This window comes from Rhineura floridana, chromosome 6 (assembly GCF_030035675.1).
Source record: "Rhineura floridana isolate rRhiFlo1 chromosome 6, rRhiFlo1.hap2, whole genome shotgun sequence".
NCBI lineage: Eukaryota > Metazoa > Chordata > Lepidosauria > Squamata > Rhineuridae > Rhineura > Rhineura floridana.
The window spans coordinates 138566165-138592977 of record NC_084485.1 but is presented as its reverse complement, the minus strand read 5'-3'; the positions used below and the strand labels follow the sequence as shown (position 1 = coordinate 138592977).

Sequence of the window (26813 nt, the reverse complement as noted above, 5' to 3'; positions counted from 1 at the left end):
ATTCTCTCTGCGCGACTCGAGGTGCCTTAAACTTGCTTAACGATGAGTAAATGATTCTTTCTTTCTTTCTTTCTTTCTTTCTTTCTTTCTTTCTTTCTTTCTTTCTTTCTTTCTTTCTTATATTCCTTCCCAGCCTCACCAGGAGCGTTCCTCCGAGCCAAGTTTCATTCAACGAAATCCCCCTTATTTTCTCTCTCTCTCCCTTCCCCCCCTTCCCCATTGTTAAAATGCGTTTTGAACTTGAGGACTGAACGCCGGGCAGAGATTTCGGGAGGGGAGATGGGCTGACGGAGGATGGGCGGGCGGGGGAGCCGGAAGACAATTTGGGCCCACAAGGCAGCCCCCTAAAAAGACCCAGTGAGGTTCCTCTTTCTCTCCCCCCCTTCCCGATTTCCTCGCGCCTGGTGGGTGAGGGGGCTCTGCATCTCCGCCTTCCCTCCCTCCTCTGGGATATTTGTCACCGCTCTTGCCCGTCAGTGTGGGGGCTGAGAGGAGTTTGACAGCTCTTTGTTGTCTGTCTAAGATGGGAGTTTGTGGGGAGGGAGAGGGGGGGGCGAGCTGGTGGCAGCTCCCGGGCGAGAACTCCTCCTCCTGAATTATCCAAAATGGGTTGGCTTTCGCCTCGAACAAATTGGACGGCGCTTCGGCGAGCAGCAGTCCCCAAATCCAACCTAGAGGCAACTGGGAACTTTTCAAGCAACCGGGGATCGCTGCTTTAGGAGAAACTACCGCCGCCCCCTCAAAAAATCCCCCCTTACAACTCTTCTTTGGCTTTCCCTTGTGTCTTTTTTTAAAATATATATATATATATATATATATATATATATGTATATACACACATATATATATATTAATTTCCCCTTTTTATGCCCTAGTCGTTTTGGCTGATCCCCTTTGCCCCCCTCAAAAATATAATCTGCCTTGCATCTCTCCTGTCGCGGAAGCTGCAAGGCAAATCGCCACTCGGTGGGTTGTTGCATAGCCGCCGCCTCCACCCCCTCCTTTTTCTTCTTCTCTTTCTCCCCCATTTTTTTTGGGGGGGGTCCGGCGTCGTTCTCCTTCTGCCCCTCCAGGAAGGCGCCTGGTCCTCGCGCCACGAGGCTGGGGGGAGCCCCCCAAGGCCATCCCTCCTCGCCGGCACCATCCAGCCCGCCTGGTCTCGCCTGCCCGCCTTGCCCCGGAGCCACGGCCGCCGCCTTCCCGCGGGCCCTCCCCGTCGCCGCCCGCCGATTCGGATGCTCTAAGCCAAGACTCTGGGGCCTGTATATGGAAATAGTGGGGTGCCGAGCCGAAGGAAACGCTTGCCCCTTCCGTCCCCCAGCCATGCTTTTCCACGGCATCTCCGGAGGCCACATCCAAGGGATCATGGAGGAGATGGAGAGGCGATCCAAGACCGAGTCCCGCCTGGCCAAAGCCGGCCAGATGAACGGCCGCGAAGCGGTAAGGAGCGGCGGGAAAGGGGGGGGACTCCGGGGGGGGGGAAGGCAGGCATGGATCCCCAGCCTGAGAAGGGCACCACGGTGATGGGAGGGCAGGGAAAAGAGGGGGGGGGCAACACACAAGGATCACGAATTCACCAAAATCTGGAAGGACATGGGATTAACATTCCCAACCGTTTCCACTGTAAAGTCAGCTTTTGGACTTGTTTATATCCAAGCCGGGCTGTCGGAGACCGTGGACAGCCTCTAACTCTCTGAAAGTTGCATTTTTAAAAAATACAACAAACACCACCATTTTTTAAAAATCATATTTCTCCATTTTAAAATCCAGAAAGATTCTTTTCTTCCAGTCGTTTCAATATCTGTTTATTTAGATCCTACCAATACGTAGCCAGAATGAAATCCTCTTCCTTCCGACTCAAGTCTGCGAAGGATGGCAGCCTTATTTTGAATTGGATGCAAATGAAAAGAAAGGCAGGATCTGGCCCAAGTCCCCCACTTCTGAACTGAAGAGAAGCATGGGAAGGCGGTCACCTCGCGTTTATTGAGGCTTACTCCCGAGTAAAGAAAGTGAATCTCCGGCTGCGCGCCCCAATGATTGCCCCCACATGCTGCAGTCTCGCCCACGGAAACCGAGGGGACTCCAAACTGCTTAACATGATCTGGATCATGCATCCATTTTAATGTATCTTCCCATTTTAAATTATATGCACCGTCCAATATACACTTACAGCCCCTTTCTCATAATGCTTCTTTACTCGGAAGGAAGCCCAGAGGCATTTGCGCCCTGCTTACGTTATGGATTGAAGCTTCATTGGAAATCTGGTTTTAAAGGACTTCGTGAGTTTCACTTTCTTCTCTGATGGTGCAGTCTTCAGCAGACAAATTCCAGGGCACCTCGGGAGATTTCCCTCCGATTAAGTCTGATGGGGAAGTGTTTAAGGCAGTCATTTGCGCATCGGCGTACTTTTTACACTGGGGTGCCGCTTCACGATCCTAAACGTGTTTCCTTGGAAGTGTTTAATCTGGAAGAAAATTCCTCGCCGGGAAGTTCGGAGTCCTTTGCGAAAGGCTGAGGGGCCTTTCCAGTCCAAATCGCGATTAACAGAAATTAAATACCATGGGGAGGGTGAAGAGATTTTCCGGCTTTCAAACGAAAACAAAACATTCTTTTAAAGTTATTTGGATGCCGGGAATTCGACTTGATAAATCGCAGCCTCGCTTGGCAGCTCTTAAGGAGGGAGCTTGGAAAAACAGCACACAGACAGAGCGATATCGACAGAACGGGGCTGGGAGCGGGGAAGAATACACGAGTTTAGTGAAATGGATTATTTTTCCGCTTCCGGAAATGGTAATAAAAAAGTCGACTCGTTTCCCCCGGAATCGCATTTAGGACTGCAGACTGAGCCGCTTCCTTTTAGATGGTTTAATTCCCGGGGGGGGGGGTGAATGAGGAAGTTTCCCTTTGCTCCTAAATCTCAGAGTTCCCGTTGAGCACCCACAATGAACCGGAGTAATGGCCTGCAGAAAGGGGAGCGTCACCTCTTTGAACTGGCCTCAGTCCTCTCCCCCCCTTCCCCCACCAGCAGCGCAGACCAAGTTCATGAAGGAATTGAGGAGGGGGGATTACTGACCTTGCAAGCGCTTCCCTCCTTCTATCGCTGGGGGGAGGGAAGAAGAATCCCAAAGAGAATAAAGTTTTTTTGGGGGGTGGGGGTGTAGTCGTTTTAGGTTGTAATTTTACTCTGCTGGAGACTAACCGGCATTTCCCAAAAGATCTAAGTCCTCTCCTCGCTTTTGAAAAGATTTTTGAAAGTCCTCTCCTCCGATTTTCAATAAATAAACTTTGGGAGAAAACAAAAGAAACAATTAACGCCCCCCCCAGCATCCATTCCTATTTTCATAAACCGTCGTATACCAGAAGATCCCCTCCCCCGCCTTCCTGGTTAATAGCATTTGGGATGCAATTTGGGATGCAAAAATCCAGAGGAAAGGTGTGCATAAAAGGGAGACGGGTGGGAGACGACGTTTTGAGCAAACAACACCCCAGGGGAAAAAAAGTTTTTAATCTCTATCTTGCTTTTCCGCCCTTTTCACAGTTTGCCCCCCCCTCCTTTCTTTCAAAATTTCTGCAGCCGAAATCCATAGCTTTTAGGCCCAATGTCATAATCGGGATTTACTTGCCAGTAAACATGTTTTGGATCGGGCTTTAAATCTCATGGAGGACCTAGGACTGGAGCCCGCTCTTGGGGGGGGGGCGTGTTTCCTCGGAAGTAAGTCCCACTTCAGCCAGGATTCACTCCCCGCGCCCGCTGGAATTGCATCGGATCGAGCGTTTAGAGGGTCGGCCTGTTATTAGGTACAGGAGAACGAAAGTCCTTTCGGTTTCCCGCCTTCGTTTCTGGTTTTCAAGGAAGCTTCGCCTTCTCAACAGCCAGAAAAGGGGCATTTTTAAAAAAAAGATCGCTTCAAGGACGGGGGCAGGAGAACAGAGAAGAGTTAAAGCGCTGGAAAAAAGCAGACGCAAAACATTAAAATCCGATCTGGGGAAAATGATTTGATGGCGAACCCCTCCCCCCACCCCTTCCCCATCTATCCCAGTTCTTCCGAAATCTGTGCGTGGAAAAGATCGGCTCCTCTGCCTCTCAGAGGCCGCCTCGCGACGGTCCAAAGTTGGGACCCTTTGAAACTGCAGCGCGTTCGACGGGTCTTGAAAACCAACGCAAACGCTTTCTCCCAAATGAACACCTGGACGGGGGATGAGGGCGCTGCGAGGCAATTGCAAGGGGAGGGGGTGCGCAACCCTTCCAGAGTCTCCTAGCACTAGTCGGTTAGGGGGAGCCGCCCCCGCTCCACTGGGCATGCCGTTAACAGTGCTTCGTTTTGGTTTGATTCTGATGCCCTTTTGCTCGTGTTCCGCAGAGCATGCCCCCCCTGAGCCCCGAGAAGCCTGCGCTGTGCGCCGGGTGCGGAGGGAAGATCTCCGACAGATATTACCTGCTGGCTGTGGACAAGCAATGGCACCTCCGGTGTCTTAAGTGCTGTGAATGTAAACTTGCTTTGGAGTCAGAACTCACCTGCTTTGCCAAGGACGGCAGCATTTACTGCAAGGAGGATTACTACAGGTACAGCACTCCGGGGTGGGGGTTAGGGAGAGGGGGGAAGGAGGAGGGGGAAGGGGAAGGGACCCCATCTGAGGAAGACCTCATGGAACTAGGGTAAGACAAAAGACCTCTTCCTCTGATCCCGACCAGAAAGGTTCCTCCAATCTCGGGGTTTTCTTGGATAAAAGGAATCCACCTGAGCTAGCGAGCGGTTCGCACGTACGTGATTTCTCTTCACTTGGTTACTTGCGTCAGGGTCGCACCTACACGTGCATCGAGTTTCTCAGTCTGCGCTGGCGCTGTTTCTTACAGGCAGGGGTCTCTTTTGACCACCTAAACCGAAAGAGTGACTTTCACTGTGAACGGGCCCTCCTGGCAGATATGGAAACCCGACAAAAACTTCCATAGCTCCTCAGTCGCTGGGTTTGCAGCTGGACTCACTTTGCGCATTAGCGGCCAGTATGGAGAAATCTGCCGGTGCACGTGCATGTGTGAACCAGCTTCGATGCCACAGACTGAGCGTGTGAAGGGCGTCTCTTAAACGAACAACCCAACAAGCATGAGGTGATATAAAAGCCCTCTTGGGTGGCTACTTCGCAGGGGCAAGTCGTCATTTCATTTCACAGTCAAGCACGTGTGTGTGAACCAGGTTCGACCACAGCTTAACGTGTGATCTGACAACATGGAAAAATGTGAGGCTTGCAAGGGGGTCATTCACATATGCAAAGCACCCCTTGTATTATGCACGTGTGAACAAGGCCTTGCTTTGGGGCAAGATTGAGAGAAGTCATAGAATAGTAGAGTTGGAAGGGGCCTTTATACGGCCACCAAGTCCAATCCCCTGCGCAATGTACAAAGCCTGGAGGAGGGCCGTTCTGGTCTCCCACTCCCCCAGTCACGGGCAAAGGCGTTGCTAGGAGGACCAGTCTGACCTGGGTCATCCCAGCATGGGCGGCTGGCCGGGAAAGTCCTTTCCCTTCCACCGATCCCAAGAATGCCGCCTCCCTCCTCCCGAGCAGGCATCGGGGCACAACTCAAAGCACCGGAAGGACGCTTGACAAAGTGCCCAAGGTCTGCGCGGGCCACAGAGGCGCATCCTTCCAAAAGCATCCCTACGAAAAGCTCGTCCCCGCCCAACGATGCCCTGGGATTTGAACCACCGCGGCCATCTCCCCTTCTTGAGACTGCCCCAGCCCGTGCAGGCTTCCTCGGAAGGGAATCCCGCCGTGCTCAGCGAGACCCTTCCTTCCGAGCCGCAGAACGCCTCGGGGGGCAGTCGTACAGCGGGGTTCTCTGCAGCTCTGCGCAAGAAGCAAGTCCGCTTGGGATTTCAACGGAACTTCCAGGCTGCAGTCCTCATCCCGCTGACTTGGGAGGAAGCGCCGCTGAATTCATTGGGCCGCTCGGGTGACCGCTAAACGGCCCATCAGGCAAGCCTTGTTTATGTTTGGCCCGTTAAAGAGACATATCTGGATTTCGCCAGCCTCCTCTCTCCCAATCTTTCCGAGTGAATTATAACACACATTATACACCCCAGCCCAAAGCTGCTATGGAACAATTACCCATTGATTTCCATTTAGGGGGAAAAAACACTGGCTTCCAAGGGAGGTGCGCCTAGAATCAGAGATTCACCCAGAAGTCAGTCCCACGGAGCCCAAGGAGACTTTCTTCTAAGTAGTGGTGATGCTTTTTAAAAAATTATTTACATGAATTATCCATCCATCCATCCATCCATCCATCCATCCATCCACCCATCTTTCTTTCTTTCGAGAGTTTTGGAGATTCAAAGAAAGCAATTCCCAAGGAAGCCTAAACTTAAACCAATGTTAAGCTTTAGTCCCAATGCCCGCCCCCCTCGCCTTCCCTTAAAAGAGCCAATTAGCTGCTAAAGGCACAGATGAGCCCCAATTCGGTGCGTCTGATTGGGCCAAAATCTGGGCCCCCGAGAATTGCACTAGCTTTCCGCTTCCACAGGATTCTTCTTCGGAGAGAATGACCAGTACAAGGGTAATGCTTGAAACTCTTCCTCGGGATTTAATGTGCCAAGGGAGCTTATTTATGTGTGCAGGATCCGGCGTCCTTTGGCACTTGCAGTGTTGGGTTAAATGTATGGGTTTGGATGTTCCGCGGTTGTCAGCGCAGAGTCTGCCGGCGGCTCCCTGCTCGCCTCCCCCTTCGCCCGATGGGAAAGGGGAAGAAACGGATCCACTCAAAAGTCTTAGGCCTGGGAATGTTCTGGCGCTTCAGTTCCGGGTTTACAGCGCTGATAGGGATTTGTCAGGAGTTTCCAGTATATGTAGATTCAGGGCTTTCAGCTTGGGAATATTTTCCCCTCAGAAATAGTATCTTAATTGATTATGTCAGTTTCAGTCGTCACAAAGAGTGCGCCTGAGCGTGTGCAGAGTACAGTTGTCGCTACAACAGCAACTAATTCCCAGGGGCCGGCTAGGAGATGGGGGACGACTTTAAAATTTGAGGCTGCAGCTTCCTTGTACGTTTGGAACCCCTTGCCCTCCCCTCCCCTCCCCCCCCCCCCCGCCATTCAGGAGCAAAAGTGTTTGAGTTAACTCCTTGCGGGGCGTCCTCCCCTTTGCTTCTGCGTGCTTTCAATCTGTTTTATTAGGCACAAGGCTATGGGCTTACGTCCTAAGTAAAGCTACAAAGTGAAATTAATCGGTTAAAAAGATTTAAAGACACTTGCCTATATCTGGGTGCGAATGTTTCCTACAACAACAATTCATGTCTAGTATCTTTTCATACAAAAAGCCTCACGGCCCGGAAAGGAGCCTCGACCTAAGGTGAGGCCTGCAGCAACCACGCCGGCAGACTTCATCTAAACACAGGGGATACTTTCTCCCTCCTTTCAGAGTAATAGTTTCTTCATTTCCAGTGTAGGCAAGATGTAACTAATCAAAGGTCATGCGATTAATTGAAGAAGAGTCCTAGATTTGCTTCTTGAAAATAGATCTGCCATCTTGATAGCATTGCTACAATTATGTCTATTAAAGTGCAGTGCACGAGATAAAGAGAGTGGGGCAAGAAGGGGAGCCTGTTCGGAGAATTTGTTGCGATGGTGTGGGGAGCGATCCAGCCAAAAGGCAAAAACTTCTGAGCCGGATATTTCCAAAGGGCCGTTTGGACTTGCCCCCCAGTGGAAATAAACGGAGGCCTGGCCGAGCAGCCCTTTGCCTATGGACTAAGAAGCAAATCCCGCTGTGTTCAATGGGGTGTACTCGCACAGAACAGGACGCCCCAGGGAAGCATTGCAGCCTGAGACATTTTTTCCTCGGGTTAGAGCGTGTCCACGCTACTGCCTTTTCTCAATTTAACTTTTTTAAAAAAATAACCTTGAGAAATCTAATTTCTCTTCTCCTGTATATGAAATGGAGCTCCTGAAGTCCCTTTCTTTTTGTTGGATTTTAAAAGGCCCTCTTGCTGATTCGGATTTAGGAGGAGCTGAGCCCAGAACCAGGCCACAGTTTCAAAACTTTGACAAATAAATGAAGAAACAACCCCTTCTGTCCCCTTTGCCCAGTTTTTACCAAGACTCACAACTTTACAACCTCACCCCCCTTCATGCGTGACTCTCTGAGCGCATCCAGACAACCTTTTTTTAAAACCCCACTTCCTTAGGTCTCGATCTTCTGAGGCCTTGGCAGGCCGATTCCGACGACCGAGCCAGCCAAGATCAGAGAGCTCTGCGCCCGGGGTGGGGGGATTCTTGCGGTTGTCTGCATGGAGCTCTGTCTGGAGGCTCGCGGGAGGCCGCTAACTCTGTGCGCTCTTCCCTTCAGAAGGTTCTCCGTGCAGCGCTGTGCCCGCTGCCACCTGGGCATCTCGGCCTCGGAGATGGTGATGCGGGCCCGGGACTCGGTCTACCACCTGAGCTGCTTCACCTGCACCACGTGCAACAAGACACTGACGACGGGCGACCACTTCGGCATGAAGGACAACGTCGTCTACTGCCGGGCGCACTTCGAGAGCCTCTTGCAGGGCGCCGATCCCGCTTCCTACCCGCCCCCGCAGCTGAGCTACACCGAGCTGGCGGCCAAAGGCGGCGGCCTGGCGCTGCCTTACTTCAACGGTACCGGCACGGTCCAGAAGGGCCGACCCAGGAAGAGGAAGAGCCTGGCCCTGGGCGTCGACCTCGTCAGTTACAATTCAGGTGGGTAAAAAGAAGTTGGTCAGTTACAATTCAGCCTCGTCGCCTGCGGCAGAGCTCCTCGCGGAAGTGGCAGCCCCAAGCCTCCTGTCCCTTAGGAGCCACTTGCCTCCCCTCCAGCTTGGGTGTATGAGCCTCAACCTCGCCCTACGCGCGTAAAGGCCGCTTCACGCATGATTTCATGGACGCGGGTAGGATGGGGAACTTGCTCCGTTTTCCTGAGGGATGCAGCGCGCAGGTTTCCCCCTCCCTGCAGGGTAGGAGTAAAGTGCAGAGGGTCGGCGCCGTTTACTTTAGGAAGACAAAGAGGGAGGGGAAGCCGAGGAATTCGTGGATGGGCTCAGCTTTTGTGGGTCAGATGCAGTGCAGGTAATATACCCCGTGTAAAGAGGGCACGTTTGTCGGAGAACAATAAATCAAAAGGGATTTAGTTGTTTGAGGAAATTGTGTGCTCCTTTGGAGTGTTTCCCAGCACTTGAGTTCTGTTTTATATTATGGATCCGATACAGAACGAAAGAGGACAGTAGGAAGGAAAACAGGTAAACGAGTTCCTCGATGTAAGAAGGCGAGGATCGGTCTTATTTTCCTTGGGACATTCTGTTTTCGCAAACTCACTTCTTTCTGGAGAAAAATTACTTCCTATTTTACGGAGGAAATAAATAGCCTTTAGTTTAAATTGACTCGATCTGGGAAAGAGAAGTTTGTTTTAAATCAGAAAAAGCTTTTTTCCATTGATATGAGGGGGCGAGGAATGTTCAAAGCCCTTCCCATGCATAATATCTGGCTGTCGTCCTTGAAACGGCCCTGTAAGGTAGGACAGTATTATTCCTACCCCCATGTTACAGAGAAGAAGATGAAAGAGAAGGATTTTTTTTAAAAAAAGGTCTCGTTTGTGGCAGAGGGGAGGCTGGAACGAGGCACCGGATACGTTTCCTTACAGCGGGTACCTCTGTATCACTGTTCCAAAGTAAGTTCCCCTGTATCAAATGGGGCCGCTTCTTTCCCAGCGAAGGGCGTATCGCTGAACGGAATGGGGCCCACTTCGGAGGAGACGAGTGCTCACTTTTCAGCGATTTCCTTCTCCACAGCAAATGGGGAGGCCGCTAATGATGGCTAGGAATGAAGCGGCGGGAATAATGATAATTACTGAAATATCAGTCAAGTCTTGTTAACTGGAGGGGGTGATGCTTGAGGCGAAAATCCTAATGTATCTGAAACGCATTGATCACTGTAAACGAGCTACAGGCATGGCGAATGGATGATGGAGATCATCAAGATGCAGTCGCAGTTAAGCCCCATTAAATCCCATTCATTTTTATGGAAGAGGGAGTTATTATTTCCCCCTCCCCCCCCGCAATCCCGGGTTTTGTTTTTTTTTGAGACGGCGGGTCTGGCTCCTGGTTCAAGGGGCCCTCTCTTGAATCGGAAGCGGGGCGGCAGGGACGAAATAGCCGTCAGCCGGATGTGTCCAGGGGAGAAAGAGCCTCAGCCACAGCAGCAACAGGGCCGGGCAGACTATGCCGCGCGACCTTCGATTTACCCGTGAAATCGCCCTCTCAAAGGCGGTCCCTTGGCATGAAATTTGTGGTTTGCTGTAACTGAGCCACGCTTGTTCGGTTTTGTTCTTGGCGAGATGGACAGGTTGTCAAGGCGCGCGACTAATGCTGGGGGGTGGAGAATCTGAGCCTCTGGAAAGCCAGGAGGGGACATCGTGTCTGTGTGTAGCTGGAAAGGGTGATGGTTGCCGTTCTGAGCTAGATGGTCCTCCCGAATCCGGACCACGCTCAGGAAAGCAAGCAAGCAAGCAGGAGCCCCCTTTTAGAAAACGGGTTAATTCACGGGGAAAACCTATCCCGGCTCTCCCAGCGAACACAGGGACGCGGGAAGCTACGTGATATTCTGAGCCAGACCAATGGCCCATCTAGTTGAATAGTGTCTGCACTGGCTGGCAGCGGCTCTGCCGGGTTTCAGGCAGGACTGTCTCCCAGCCCTGCTTGGAGGTGCCGGGATTGAACCTGGGACCTTTTGCTCGCCGAGCAGGGGCTCTGCCACTGAGCCAGGGCCCTTCCCCCAAACGTGATGCGGGAAAGTCTGTCTGAAGGCTGTGCGCGTGTCTCCCAGCCGCGGGACGCGGGGTCTGCCTGTGGACCGGCAAGCGCCTGCCGCCCTCCTCCGGATTCCGCTCTCTTTCCTTTATCCCCCCCCCCCGCAGGGAAGAGGGAGGCAGTTTCGTGCCTCTGGTGCGAAGAGGAGGAAGCGGAGCGGTAATTGTTCGCTGTTAATTGGAGATGGCATTGGAATCTCCGGCCGCCGCGGCGAGATGGAGGAAGGCAAGAAGCGAGAGTCGGACGAGGCGCCTCTCCTCTCCTCGGGGGCTGGGCGGAACTGGAGGGTGGGCGAGAGACTGGAGGGAGGGCTGGCGGCTGGGCACGCCGCTGGGATTGTGTTCAGAACATGACGTGCATTCACACATACACAAAATCTCTGCCAATACGTTTAAGGCTATTTTAAACATGCATGCGCCAAAGTTTGCAGCGCCCGGAAAAGAGAGGATCAAGGCGCCTCTAGGGCTGCAATCCTATGCACGCGTCTTGGCAAACAGGCCTAGGTTGCCTCCTACATCCCAATCCCACGGGTGGGGGTGTGGCCTCCAGCTTGCATTTAAAAAGAGAGTCAGGTTCTAGCACTTCTAGAACCAGAGTGATGGGGCCAAGGGCACAGACACGATTTTTCTCACTCTTTGGGGGGTGAGAAAGTAGCCCGCTCCCCCATTTCAGGGTTTTGCTTTCGGACAATTCCTGCAAATGCCCAATGTCAGCTCCTAAAACATATTTGCCAGACAGCGAATCCTAATTATTTGAACCGGATTGCACCACGATCCAGTCAAAGTGGAAACTTTTTTTTTATTTAAAGCCCCAGTACGGTGGAGGTTTGGGTTGCAAACCTTGAGACAAAGTGCCCTTGGAAGACGGTGAAAGTGGCATCTCAGGAAACACGACGTTTAACAGCGCGATCCTATGCAGAAGTACCTAACACTGAGTTCATCAGCAGGGCTTACTCCTAAATCAAAGGAGTCGAGCATCCATAAAAGTGCTTCGCCTGGGCTGAATTGTACCCCAGTCCCTATCCCAACACTACTGTTTGAAAATAGTTGAGGGCTGAAGTTAGTGTCGCGGGCGCCCACGATTCGGCGTGGGGTGGGGAGGCCTCTCTTAACTCCACGGTGGCTTCACTCGAGGCTTGGTCGCGTCGAATTCGTTCGGATCATTTATTTTCGCTTCGGAGCTGCTCGGTTTCTTTTCTTCCTTTTCTTTAGCGGCCCGGTTTCTTGAGGGACAAAGCAACCCTCCATTTCCCGGAAGATATCTCTCCAAACGGAGCAGGGGACTTCGTGAAAGGTGCCCACCTTTTCAGAAGGAGGGGAGGGGGAAGTTTAGTGTTTTTTGGAAAATTAAATTAGTTTTGGGGAAAAAGTTAGGAGAGAGAAGACTGCTTGAAAAGGCGAAAAAAAGTGGATTGGGCTAATTTAAGGAGTTTCTAACTTTTCCCCAATTGAAAATCAGCTTCTATTCGTTTCTTTCGGAGGGGGGTGTAGGAGAATTTTAATTTGTTAAAGAAAAGAAATTGGATTGGGGGGGGGAAGAGAGAAGTAATCGAGCTGGCATTGTTCATCTTTTGATGCTTCCTGTAATTTTGTTGGGAAAACAACAGGCAAAAGCCCAAACTATTGGGTAGATTGTCCCTCAATTAGACATCCTGTGTCTTTGCAATAACACCCATTTATTGTGGTGCAGATCAATGTCTCCAAAGGAGTGTGTGTGGGGGGGGGGATGGGAGTTGCCTGGAATGTTGCTGAGTTAATTTTGGAGAATTAAACCTTCATCAACTACTGTACATGCTTACATATATAGAAGTACGTACTATTTATGTTCATTGTGACTTTCTGTCAAGGAAGTGCACGCTGGGTTGCAGTCCTGAGATCCCATGGTTTTCAACAGGAGAATGAAGCACCTTACCTCTTTGCCCAAATATATTAATAGGTCCTTAAGGTTGGCTGGACTGTGTGCAAAATAATAATAGAGTATCTGTTATTGGCAGGTGTAGAAATAGGCAAACTTTATAGTTGTACAGAAACGACAGCTGAATCTCAGCCAGGTGGCACACCAGGGTATACATATAAATCTTCTCCTCTGTACCTGGTCAGGGTTACTAGGAAGGAACTCTTCCAAGCACAAGAGTAGCCTCTGGAGATTAAAGGCTGTAACCCTTCTCGGTAAGTCTTGCTATTGTCTTCACTAGGCCTGGGACTGCAGAGAAACAGCTATGTTTAGTGGAAGGAAAGATGCTGCCTATGAAAGCTCAAGTCAGGAAAGCCAGTTAGCAGCATAATCCCATAGAGGTCTACTCAGAAGTAAGTGCCCTTGAGTTCAATGGGGCTTACTCCTAGGTGAATGGGCACCAACCTTGGAGAATCATAGAATAGTAGAGCTGGAAGGGGCCTATAAGGCCATCAAGTCCAACCCCCTGCTAATGCAGGAATAAAGCTTAAAGCATCCCCTGTCCAGCTGCCTCTTGAATGCCTCCAGTGATGGAGAACTCACCACCTCCCTAGGTCATTGGTTCCACTGTCATACAGTTAGGAAGTTTTTCCTGATGTTCAGCTGAAATTTGGCTTACTGTAACATGAGCCCATTATTCTATATCTTGCACTCCGGGATGACCCAGAAGAGATCCTGGCCCTCCTCTGCGTGACAACTTTTCAAGGGCTTTCAAGTGCAGGATGCCACTATATAAAGCATTTCTCATTTTCCCCACACCCATTATGCAAAGATAAAACCAGTATTGGCCAACATGGGAATTGTGTTTGGAAATGGGTGTCTTCTGCTTTCTGTTCCCCATTAACAAGATTCTGAAGTGCATTCAAAAAGGGGAATAATGAGGTTCCAAGATGCAGTTAGTGGACTGTGTGTGTGGGGAACCCATCTGTTGTCTCTAAGGGGTGACTTTAGTTTTTTTTTACCCATCCCAAATATACACACAGACTGATCTTTACTCTCTAGTGATGCAACCTTCCTGGTAAGACTGCAGGCTTGGGATGGATGCATGCTTTTTTGGGTTTAATGCTGCAATTGACCTAGCCACAGTGACACATGCATTGGTGACATTGAAGCTTGATTACTGAAACACACTCTATGTGGGGCTGCCTTTGAAAATGATTTGGAAATTGCCCTTGATTCAAAATGCAGTAGCCAGAAAATTAACGGAATTGCCGCACAGGGATCATATCACTGCTGTGCTTTATTGACTCCACTGGTTCCCAATTTGTTTCCGGGCCCAATTCAAAGTGCTGGTTCTGACCTTTAAAGCTCTAAACAGCCTTGGACCTATGTACCTGAGGGACCGCTTATGCTCATATGAACTTGCCCATGATTTAAGATGGGCTGCCTCTGCAGGTCTCCTCTGCATGCCTGGAATGAAAGATGTCAGACTGGCAGGTACATACCCTACCCCAAGAAGCCTGCTCCCTGATGGTTTTCCAGAGACTTCTGAAAACCATCTTGTTCCGGACAGCCTTTGAGAGGGAATGAAGGTAGAGCCTGAAACTGATTTTATCCCTCCCTTTTTTAGTTTTTACCTCTTTAGTCCTTTTTAATATCACTCCCCTCTATTTCTTAATTGTATTTTTTGTATTTTTATTTGTTTTAATGTTTTTGTGATTGTATTGGGCATGATTTTATTGTGAGCCTCCCTGAGTGCCCTGTTGTAGGGTAGAAGGGCAGGACAGAAATATTTGAAATAAAATAAATCCTTTACATGCCTACTCAGAAGTAAACTCCATTGAGACCAATGGACCTTGCTCCCAGGTAAATCTGTATAGGATTGCAGCCTAAGTCCCGTGGAATAAAATGGGACATGCTTCTAGGGAAATGTACATACTTCTACTGAAAAGCTAATTACAAGACTGAGAGGACATATACTCTGGTTCTCCTTAAGATCATCATTTTCCTCTGTATTGTGGTGAAGGGCAATGCTGGTTTGAAAGTGCTTCCTCCTAATGTGAAGATCTCCTTTTCATGGCAAAACTCACCTGTCAAGCAGGAAAGAACTTCCAAGTTAATGTGCTTTGTAACCTCAGACTGTTTCCAAAACATAAGGCTCATTTATTTATCTATTGCATGTGCTGTGTTTGCAGTTTTCAAGCAACATCACTTACCTTGGCTGGGGTGTACATTTGATTTTTCAGATGGCTTCCTGCTCTTCTTTCCTCCAGCATTAGAATGCTGACAAGTGGCACACTGTAAGCCAAAAGGCATTCTTGTTGCCCAAACCCTGACTGATTTACTGAGATGAAAATCCCACTGAGTTCAGTGGATCTTCTTCCCAATTAAATGAGCAAGGGATTGCCCATCTCAAGCTGTATGTTCACTTTGAAAGAAGTTTGATGGGGCTTCAACCCCAGTCAATGTGCAGCCTTTTAATCACTTGTGAATGTGCCCCTTTGGTGCTTAGGGCTGAGGAGCGTGTTCCTTCACATGGCTCAAATGAGATATCCTCATGCTGCTTTTAAGATCCATTCCCCATCCCCCAGCCAACTCTCCTTTGCATTTTGGGTCAATTTATACTCCAGGTGCAAAGGCCACATGGCAATTACTGTCAAGATTTTGAATCACTGATGTGCTTTTAAGGCCACAATCCTTTGGATGCTTGTGGATCAGCTCCCTTAAACTTGGTTTCCTTCAGAGTAAAATTTGTGCAGGGCTGGGTTGCAAAGGTGCAGAAATATGAAGTCCTTGATTCAGACCTAGGGCACAATGTTGTCCTGTAAATTTGTATTATATATTAGCAGAGAATGACAGCAGTCTGAAATGTGCACGTGCCAGTGTGTGCATTTACCTGAGTAGCAGGCTTTTACCCTGCATCTAGATCACTGAGACTTAAGAGTAAAATAAGAAAAGCTACTTTATTTATAGAAACACATAGTAGATAGGAAAGACATACCTAGTTCTAGCTAACTAACTAACTAGGAGGCTTGGGAGTTGCCCTCATGGCTCAGGAGAGAGAAAGCAGAGACAAAGGTGTTTTCTCTCTCTTTGACAGTTTATTATTTATTTATTTAATTTGTATGCTGCCCTTCCTCCCAGCAGGAGCCCAGGGCAGCAAACAAAGCACTAAAACACTTTAAAACATCATAAAAACAGATCTTAAAATACATTAAAACAAAACAGAATTAAAAACATTTTTAAAAAAACAACTTTAAAAAAGGGTTAAAAACATTATTAAAAACATTATTAAAAACATATTAAACAATTCTGACACAGATGCAGACTGGGATAGGTCTCAACTTAAAAGGCTTGTTGAAAGAGGAAAGTCTTCAAAAGGCGCCGAAAAGATAGCAGAGATGGCGCCTGCCTAATATTCAAAGTTGAAGAAGAGAAGAGAGGGCAGGGCAGAAGGAGGAGGGGCAGATCAGTTCCCTAAGACATATCAGTCTAGCAATGGAAGGAAGTCAGTCAGAGCAGCACAGGTAAAGGTAATCAAGCCTAGCCATCTGGAGGACCCTAACTCTATCTCCCTTCTGGAGCATAAACAAAAGAACAAACAGGAGTTGCTCTTGCCCCACTCCCAACACACAAAACTCTTTTCAGTTAGCAAAAGTGGCCTAAATCTTCTTTTTCCAAGACAGATGTTTCTCTTTGTGATGAATTAAGGGGTTTAACTGAGGGTAGTCTATCCAACGCAGTCCAACAGAACAGAAAGTAGAGCCAATGTGAGGTGGACTGGATTTTTTTTAAAAAAATAAAGGCCTTGCTGGACAAAATGTATGTGGCAGTTGATCTCTACTCCCCCCCAAGTCCCTTTTTGGTGTTGTAGCTGAAACAGGAGCTGTAACATTTTCCACCAATAAAAATCTGCTGTCTCCTCCAAAATTCTAACTCCCGACTGTTGGGATTGTCAAACAAATGTAGCAGTGACCTCTGGTGGCTTTTGAAGGAGAAGCCTTTCTCAGGGAGAGGAAGCAGAAGATTTCTTTTAAAAACCCTTTTTTGGCAGCGGGGATGGGAAGAACTGTCTGCTGCTGCTGCTGTGTTTGGCCTTAAATGTGAGAGACAGTAAAGTAAAGATGACATATTTTAATAGGACAACTTTCTCTCCTTTGCCAAGCTTCCTTGTATTCAGATCAAAATTTAGAAATAAACTGGATTTGAGGCTGCTGTTTGTTTACACTCTGAGGAGTTCATGTGCTTTTCCAGGGTTGTCTAGAAGGACTTTTTTTTGCCAGATATGCCCCCCCTCCATTGTAGTGGCAAGGCAAGATGGGTTCCCTAAAATTCAGAGGAAGCTTCCTTTCCCTTAATGAGTTAAATTCCTACTTTTCCTTTCCCAGTAAACATGGCTTGATTCAGACAGAGTTTTAAAATGCACATTTATAATGCTCCTCTCCAGATCAGATCGAGAACTCTGGTTGGCTAGTTCATTTGATCTATTTTTCAGCATGAGGAGGACAGTGTGGCGGCTGTGCTACTTCTCTTTCTAGGATGTGAAAAATTTAATTATTTCTTTTTAAAGAGAAGTGTGAGTTAAGGATTGGAGGGAGAAAGATAAGCTAACACAAGGCACCGGCCTATTTGTGATGGAGCACTTCCCTGCCATCTTGGGAAGGGTGCATATCATTCCTGACAACATTCTGACCACGTTTTCTTAGTTCCCCATCTAGATTTTGTGATTTATCTTATGGTTGCTTTGTGAATAAGAGATCTCTCTGGTCAAGGGTTTGTGAACCAGAGTGCAGCTTTTATACATCATCACCAAGATAAATGGTTTGGGTTCTAAGAGCATTTTCACCCATGGTATTGGGATTGCAAACTGCCCTGGCCCCTTCCTGTGCCTTTTAAACTGTACCTTCATCTGAAGCTTTTCAAGGCATGAAGAAAAATATTATTACCTGCTAATTGCTGCGGATCAAGCTTCTGTTATAAAGGGGCACCTGAGGGCTGGAAGGCCCAGTTCAAAAGCCATCAATCCTATATAATGCTCAAAATGACTTTCCTCATATTTATAATTTGTACAAAAAACTAACCTATAGTAGCTAGAATATCCATTTGGATATAAAAATGGTCCTTTCCATCTATTGATTCCAAATGAACTCTGTGTGTGTATGTATAATAAATAAAAAGCATGAGAGAAGCTCAAAGGTGCTTCCTTGAATAGAAGCACCATTCATGTGTAAAAACATTATTAAGGCTACAATCCTGTGCATGCATGTTCACTTGGGAGTAAATTCCTTTGTGCTCAGCAGAGCTCACATCCAACATATTGCTTGCATAGCTGCAGCCAGTGATCATTTATTTACCTTGTTTGTAAACATATTAGGCTGCATTCCTAACATTACCTGCGGGTAAGCTCCACTGAATTCAACAGGATTTAACTTCAAGTAGGCATGGCTAGGATTGTGCAGTTGCTCTCTTTTTTCATGAATTTTTTTTTTTAAGTAAGGTGATCAGATGAAAAAGCAAACAGGGCTCCCACTGGTCACCCTACTTTGAAAACTCTCCTCCCCATATGGTGTAAGATAAACCAATTAACGCGCCAGCCAAAGACTAAAACCGACAGCAGGAATGCCGATCATTTATGAGCTTCTATGTACAAATGTTTAACCTGGTAGAAGGAATTGGGCAAGCAGGTAGTTCACTTGCTTAATTTTTCCCTAGGCAGTGGGTGGGAAAGACTTTAAGTTAGGTAGCAAGATGAAAGATAGGCCAGGATTCCTGAATAGTTGTGCTGAAGAGGGAATTTCAGTAGGTGTAGCTTGTTGTGCAAGAAATCGCATCTTCCACGCAATTATAAAAAGTCCAGGAGGCCTGTACTCAATTTCACCTGGTCACCACAAAGGACCCTATCATGTTCTCCAGTGAATCTCACATTAGAAAAAGAGGGAATAACAGGGCATGTTCCACCCCACCCCACCTCTTTTTCTGATCTGAGGGAGTTGGGAAGTCACTTTCACTAAACTCAGTCTTATATACTATATTAGGAGTGGCTGGATACACACCAGATGTTTAAAGCACGTTCTGCACTCCCAAGAATCCTGGAAATGGTAGTTTACCCCTCACAGAGCTGTAATTCCCAGCACCCTTAACAAACTATAGTTCCCAGAATTCTTTTTTGGAGGGAGAGATGTGCTTTAAATGTATGATGAACTCATTCTCTGAGCATGAATTATGACGTAGCCAAGAACAGCAGCATCTAGACACAAGAAGGGGAGGGATCAGTAGGCTTGGGGAAAACCCAAGGCTTGTAAAAGTACAACAAAAGTTTAGAAAAAAAACCCTGAGTGAGTGTGTGTGTGTGGAGACCTACAGAGTCCAAGGCAAACTGATAATGCTCAGTAGCCATGGAATGCTGGCTCACTGTGTGCGTGGGGAATGGGATTGAATGTCCTGAAAGAAAGATTGGCTGGAATCCTGGACAGGAGCATTCCACACAGCAACGTTTTGTTGCAGGTCATGCTAGTAGGATTAAGGAAGTGCATATATGATCAGGTGGCAAATATGGTAGATGACTTTTAAATTAGGCTTTCCTCCACTTTCTGTTTTAGTTCTGATATTTTTAAAATGGGACTTTTTAAATGAATCATGTCTTCTAATGAAGGGAAGATTCATTACTCTATAGGGATGAGACTTCGTGCTTAAGGACCCATAAATGGCAGAAACTAACTGGTATTTGGCTGGCTACTGTTGGTGACAGAAGATCAGGTGGACTTTTGGTCTGGTCCAGCAAGACAATCCTTGGGGTCTGATATTCTTATCCATTATCTACACATCTGTAGTATTTTTTCTAATCTTAACTACATCATGGAGCTCAATTGCAGGCATATCTACCTGGACATAACTAAATGTGCACAGACTCTTGAATAGATTTTCTTACAGCTGCAGTCCAAGTGACTTGTATTCAAATGGACATCAAGTGGTTTCAATGGATGAATATGGGCAGGGAAAATTGAAAGGAAATTGCTGGCATTAGATTTTACTCATCATGAGTTCTGAATTTCAGAAACTCATACTGCTGTTTAGGAAGCTATGGACATCATCCAGACCTTTTTATTAAACAGAATGCAACACATTTATTCAGTGAGCAAAATATAATTATGATGGAAAGTGTGTGTGTGTATGCGCAAATGAGAAGGCAGGACCATATAGTCTCATGCAGTCTGATCTAAAGCGTCTTTGCTCAGAAGTTAGTCTGTCTGTTAAGGATTGCAGTTGCAGGTTATATTCCCCGTGTGTGCAGCCTTTTCCAATTTTTGGGTCCCCAGATGTTGTTGGACTACAATTCCCATCAGCCGGAGCTGACATGCCCAATGGTCAGGAATGATGGGAATTGTGGTCCAGAAACATCTGGGGACCCAAAGCTGGGAAAGGCTGCTTTCAAGGAAGGGTTGAGATGAATGGGGGGGGGGATCAAATGGAGGTGGTTTAGATTGCTCCCTGCAGCGCCAAAGTTGTTATGCAGGGGAAAGCTGACATCCCATAGTGGGGAGAGTCTCCATGGTGAGGAAGGGTCACCAACCTTTGAGCCTGCCCCTTACGTTCTGATCAGCAAATGATATCATATCAATTCATTTGATATCATAGCAAATGATAATGTTTTTCTCCATGCCACAAAAGGTTTCCATGAATAATTTTTGCAACTCGGAATGGCTGTTAATGGCACAAGAGCAGGGCAGATCATTTTTGTGGGAGGATGTCAGCTGGCTCTAATTGCATGGTGGAGATTTTCAGGGCATGGAGAAAGTCACTCTGCCTTCTTGGCCAGACTCTGAGCACAATGAGTTCAAGTGAACTTAACTCTGCAATGGAATGTGGTCTTCCACTATTGTACACTTGTGATGTCAATGTTAACTTTTTCTGTGATATAGTGTGTGTGTGTGAACACTAAGCATACATGTAAAGGCTCTACCACATTATGTTATGCATATTATCTGTAGTGTTTTCTTGGAGCCTATGCATGACAAGATATTGTCCAGGGCTGAGGAATCATTGTCAGGCAGAGTAGACCTTACTGGTCTAGATGTACAACAGATGTCTGAGCTGGCATAAAGCAGCTTCCTGCCTTTCTGTTCCTGATGCCAAGTACCAAAATAAGGCAATTGGTAGTGGCACATGTGGTGTGGCAGAGACCCTCTCTCAAAACCAGCATTGTTGTTGGTTACCTAGACAGGGCAGGGGAGTGGTGAGGTGGGAGCCATGTGGGTGCAGCAGCGGGAGTACCCCAGTCCAGCACTCACACTCGTGCACCCACACAGCCCCCAACCTCACTGCCGTCCAACCCCATCCAGGTAAGGAACAATGCTGGAGTTGGTAGGGGGGCACCATCTCTTGATGGTTAACTCATTGCCAGCATTTGACTGATGGCCTCTGTTTACTTTTAGGAAACCACAGAAATGATATTTCCTCTTCCTGTTTTCATAGAATAATTAAAGCGGTTCCCTATTTTTTTTAAAAAAATAAAAGCCCTGTGGGGGTCCCAATGAATTTGTATTTACAATCAGCAGGCTGTTTGTTATTAATGCTACACTATAGGGTTGGGGAACCTGTGACCCTCCAGATGTTGTTGGACTCTAGGTCCCATCATCCCTGCCCATTGGCCATCCTGGCTGGGCCTGATGGGAATTGGAGTCCAATGATATCCAGAGGGCCACCATCACCCTCTCAGTCCTGCTATAGTGCATCTCATCCATTCCTAGGACTTTAGCATGGCAATTCTGTGAGTGGAACCATGAAATGTTTTGGACCCAGGGAAGGGAAGCTGAGAAATGGTGGCTTGTTTTCCCATACTCTAGGGGAGGCCAGCACAATGTGTGCCCCTCTCACTTGAATGCAGCCCACCAGCAGTGTCATGTGTGGCTTCACATCTCCTCTGTCCTTGCAGTCCCAGGCAGCAGGAAAAAAAGAGCAGGCGAAGGCTTTGGTGGACTGCCACACATGGTTAGTGGGCTGTGTTCTGCCTGGGAAGCCTGCACTTGAATATTGATGGACTGGCACTTGAACGTGAGGTGCCAGATTCAAAGCCAGAGAACATTCATAGCTCAATGGTAGAAAGTCTGCTTTGCATGCATAACAGATCTCTGGCATCTCCACATAAAACTGGGAAAGCCACCTGTCTGAAATCCTGGGGACCCACTGCCAGTCAGTGCAGAGAATATTGAGCTAGATGGGCCAAGGGTCTGACTCAGTAAAAGGCAGGTTCCTATGGTCCTATAAGTAATATAGTGGCAAATTCAGAAGTGCAGGGTCCCTTCATGTTAGTCACAGCCATGCCCCCCACTTTTGCTGCTGGCTTAAGAATGAGATCCTTTTTAAATGTCCCACAACAACAGATATCCCTAGGAGCCAATCAGCATGAAAGGGGAGTGTGTTAGCTGCTAAGAAGAATCATCTCAGTGGCTGACTCATCTGCTTTCACTCTGATTGGCTCCAATCATCAGGAAAGGACAACGAAGCATGTTAGAAGACTCTTCTCAGTGACTAACACACTCCCCTTTCATGCTGATTGGCTCATAGGATGCTGTAGACATGGGGACCCTGCTGAGACCTTGCACCAAAAAAGTAAGGAGTCTAAGACACCCCCCCAAGACCCTGGATAACTACGCCCCTGCTTCCTATACATCTTTTGGTCCGTCTGTGTGGCCAGCCCCAGCTTCTCTTGCCCATTTCCTCCCCAGCCTTGTCGTCTACCCCATTCTCACACCTCCAAGTGCGCTATGAAGTGAGCAGGAGGAGGAGATGGATGTCAGAGCTGGGGAGGCGATGGGCTGGAGAAGCTATGCCTGCTTTCTCGCCTGCTGCATGAGGGGACTAAAAGGCATATGAAAGTCTCTTGCTTTGATTTTGAACCATGATTCCCTTCCCAAGCACTCTTATCTTCTGGACTTTAATTATTAAAGGGGAATATATGGACACCACTGGGGGACTGTGCCTAGTTCTTAATTTTGGAGGGCGACTGACATGGTGAAGTTCAGCCTACCCCAACCTGGTGCCCTCTAGGCATTGTGGACTACAACTCCCATCAGCCCAGCCTCGTTGGTCTAGTGACTAAATTGTAGTCATTGGTTGCTGGAGACCTGGGGATAAACATTGTTCACCTATAACCTCACTAGGTAGCCTTGGTGGTCAGTGTGGGATGCTTCTAAACAACACAACGTGTGTGTGACTAATTGCTATAAAATAGGGATGGGCTCTTCAACACCCATCATCCCCAGCTATAATGGCTAATGGTCAGGATTGTGAGAGTTGGAGTCTAACAACTTCTGTAAGGCCAAGGTCCCCCATCCCCAGCTGTAGAAGCACTAGCCTGGTTGCAGAACATGCAACTTGGTGCCCCCACCTTCTTTTAAAAGAAAGCTGGGGAAAATGTGGCTGCCTCTTTGAACGAGAGTACTTGCCACATTGCTGCTGCTGCTGCTAGTGGCAATCCTGCTGGCCGCTCCCTTTACGTATCAAGACTGGAGGCTTTTTGCCATTGTAGTTCTGTTGCTGCTTCTCTGGAGAGGAGCAAGTCATTGGGTTGTGTAGCAACTAAGTTCTACTCAGAGGAGACCCAAAGAAGTGACTGGCCCTTAGACATGTCAATTAATTTCAGTGGGTCTAACTCTGAGTAGAGCTGAGAGACGACATATAACCCACTCGTTCCTTAATTAGAGTTTCTGCCAGGCAGTGCTGCCAAAAAATTTCCCTCTGCCTACCCCTTAAGAATTCTGATACCATTCTTGCTGTTGCTTTGGAGAGGGAAAAAAAAAAACCTTTGCCATGTTGTGCACACTAGCACTGAAGTGAGGCTCCTGGACATTGTCTGTATCTTACTTTAAGCAGTGAAACTGACAAATCTTTGCTCCCTTTGCCTTGGCAGGGAGTCCTGCTACAGTTTCAAGGCAAAAGGAGGCAGAGCTGACACACATGCATTTAAAAGTGGGGCCTGAAATAAAATGCAATGTGGTGTGTTCCTGGGCAGGGTGCCAGCCAGCAAGCCATGTCCTTTCCTGGGATACATAATTCCATCCCCCCTTATTAAGGATGGGGACAAAATTGATTCGCATTGAATAGTGAACCTGCCAAAGCTCCATTTTCTGAAACAGTACATGAAGTGAAGCACAGCCATCCTTCAAAATGTGCACTTCTCCAGTTTTTGCAATGCACACACAAAATGCATATACTAAGATAAAGTGTGTATAAGAAAGCATATATTTTATGAAAATGACATACAAAAATACATTAGTTTAGGGATTTGGCTCTGCAAAAATAAGTATATTAAAGTTACATGCAAAAACGTGTATATTAGGAGAAATTCACACTCAAATAGTGCATGAGGACTTTAAAAAAAGAAAATTCTCAAGCTGCCATGGACACGTGGAGAAACTGAGAGCTATTCAATGTTAGTCCAACTCAGGGTAGACACACCGAAGTTAATAGACATGAGTAACTTAGTCTCATTAACTTCAAAGGGTCTTATAGAATCGTAGAGTTGGAAGGGGCCTATAAGGCCATTGAGTCCAACCCCCTGCTCAGGAATCCAAGTTAAAGCATCCCTGACAGGTGGCTGTCCAGCTGCCTCTTGAATGCCTCCAGTGTTGGAGAGCCTGCCACCTCCCTAGGTCACTGGTTCTATTGTCATACTGCTCTAACAGTTAGGATGCTTTTCCTGATGTTCAACCAAAATCTGACTTCTTGTCACTTGAGCCCATTATTCCATGGCCTGCCTAATCCAGGCTTGGAGAATGAGAATCAACAAAATCATCATCATTTAGCCTTCCATACCTATGTCTCAAGGAGATGAACAATAAAAACAGCTAAAAACCAATTAAAAACCAATATGGAAAACAACTGCAGGTAAATTTAAAAACAACACAGAGTAGACACCCAGGGCAGAGACCTATTCATCCAGCTAGGAAAACTTGTCAATTGACAATATTCTTACACTGCCATCCAGCCATAAGATCCCCCAGGTGTCTTACAGCTCGTCAGATTGAACATTATTATCTTTAAAATAATCCATGCTCAAAGATCCTCACTTTAAATACTGTTTTAAAATGCATTCCCCATCCCGTGGGGAAACTGTGGAGGGACATGCTCTGGTTTTATCTCCAGGAATTGCAAAGTGGGACGATAATATTTTTAATGTTCACCGCCCAGAGAGCTGTTGCTAGTCGGGCGGTATATAAGCTTAATTAAATAAATAAATAAATAAAATATCACATTAGTTCAGACCTCAATTGATTGGTCTATGGAAATCCGTTGTTGTTGTTGTTGTTATGCACTAAAAGTCAGTAATGCAACAATCTGGGGAACAGAGAGGCATTGGATTAGAACCTAGAGTGGATTTGCATTCTGTACAAAACCAGCCACTGCATCACAGAACCATAAAGTGTATTCTAAATGGGGTTAGGTCTTTGGGAAAAGAGATATATTACAGACCGTTGCCTCATGGGTGTTTAGCTGCTGCAGAGACTGCAGCTGTACTTGCACAGCTTAAAAAAAAACATGAGGCAGTAACCTACAGAAATTACTGGTATTCTAACACCCTGATCCTATTATGTGGAAAGAATCCTTGTAGAGATTGACAGGACTTGATACCATGCAATGCGTTTAGGAATTGGGGTGGGATTTGTTTTAACTATTACGCTTGGAAAATTATATCGCTTTTCAGGATCTGTTTAACAGAAGCAATTCAATCGTGTGGGAACAGCGAGAGAGACTTCCATGGTCCTGCTTATGTCGCAGAGCAAACAATGCAAATTAAATTTAATTGAAATGATTGGTTTTAAAGGAATTTAATTAGTCTGCATTTAAAGCATGTGTGAGTCTGTCTGTATCATCTGATTTGCACACAGAGACACCTTGGCCTACTTCCCAACAGTTGGCTGGATTTATTCACAAAGCTTAAGCCAACCCCCACCCCTGAGAAAATGATGGAAAAGCATCCATTATACTCTGCACATTACATCAGTCCACATGGAGACTAAAATGTCACAGTTTATATATTAAAAAGAGGCAAAGCATCTTATATTTGCATTTACCTTCTCCTTCTAGAAAGAAAAAAAGTTGCAGGCTCTAAATGCTATTTTCTCCACATCACTGTGAAAGGCAACTCAGCAAGTGCTAGTTCAGTGCCTTGTGCATTCAAGGAATCCCTAAGACCATGATAAAAACTCTTTAAAGGAAATGCTGAAGAGCCAGAGGTTTCTAAGATGTTTTCACTACATGAAGAGGCAAGCCATTTTAAAAAAATAAAAAATAAAATTTTTTGAAGCTGCTCGCTTCTTCAGCAGTCCAGTGGAAAAATTAAACATTAATAGAAGGGTTATTTAATGAAAGGAGCCAAGTGGGTTGCTGGAAGCTGCTGGGCAAGGGAACCTTTGTGGGACCTTCCCATGTGATGGCCAGAAGGTGGTCCACAAATAAAAGCAAACCAAAATAGTGCTCCTCAGTATCAAGTTTAAGAAGCATTATGCTATTTCACATGTTTTTCTGGAGCCACATGATGTCAGTGAATCAAGTGAACATTCAACCGTGCAACTAAAAGTGGATCAAACACAGTTCTTCTGAGACCATCAATTATTACTATTGTTATTATCATGAACATTTATTACCTGCCCTTCACCCAAAGATCCCAGGATGGGTTACAACCATTTTAAAATACAGCATTAAAAGCAATTAAACCCAACCTAAAATCACAAAATGGTGTGGGTTCTAAAGATATACATCTCAGGTATCAAAGACCAGGGTAAAGAGGTGCATCTCTTAGTCGCCATAGATTATGTCCACGATCCAGTCTACCTGTGTTAGGAATTATTATTTTACATATTGTATTTTTTGTTGTGAAGTCCTTGATCACAGAGGGATGGACTAGGAGGAATGAAATGCATTTAGGACCATGGAATGGCTGACTGGAGCATGAGTTTGTTGAGTGACATGTTGATCAGCCATTCAAAGTTGACAATGCTATCTCTTTGCCATTGGTATTCCATATATTCCATATATGTATCTTTAAAAACATTAAAACAAAGCATCTTTAAAAACATATTGAAACAAAACATCTTTAAAAAACATCTTT

General features: G+C 46.8%; 1 protein-coding gene across 4 annotated transcripts in view; it reads left to right on the top strand.

Annotated features, from left to right (window-relative positions):
* Positions 1-595: 595 nt before the first annotated feature.
* The window catches only part of LHX9 (LIM homeobox 9), a 41111-nt gene continuing 14893 nt past the window's right edge, over positions 596-26813 (top strand). Inside the window, exons 1-3 of one of the 4 annotated variants that reach the window (XM_061633953.1) lie at positions 596-1440; positions 4362-4564; positions 8341-8708. In XM_061633953.1, coding sequence (XP_061489937.1) covers positions 1267-1440; positions 4362-4564; positions 8341-8708 — 745 coding nt within the window. In that variant the 5' untranslated portion in view covers positions 596-1266. Of the gene's footprint in view, positions 1441-4361; positions 4565-8337; positions 8709-26813 lie in introns of all 4 variants that reach the window. The other 3 variants (XM_061633952.1, XM_061633955.1, XM_061633954.1) reach the window with 3 other exon arrangements.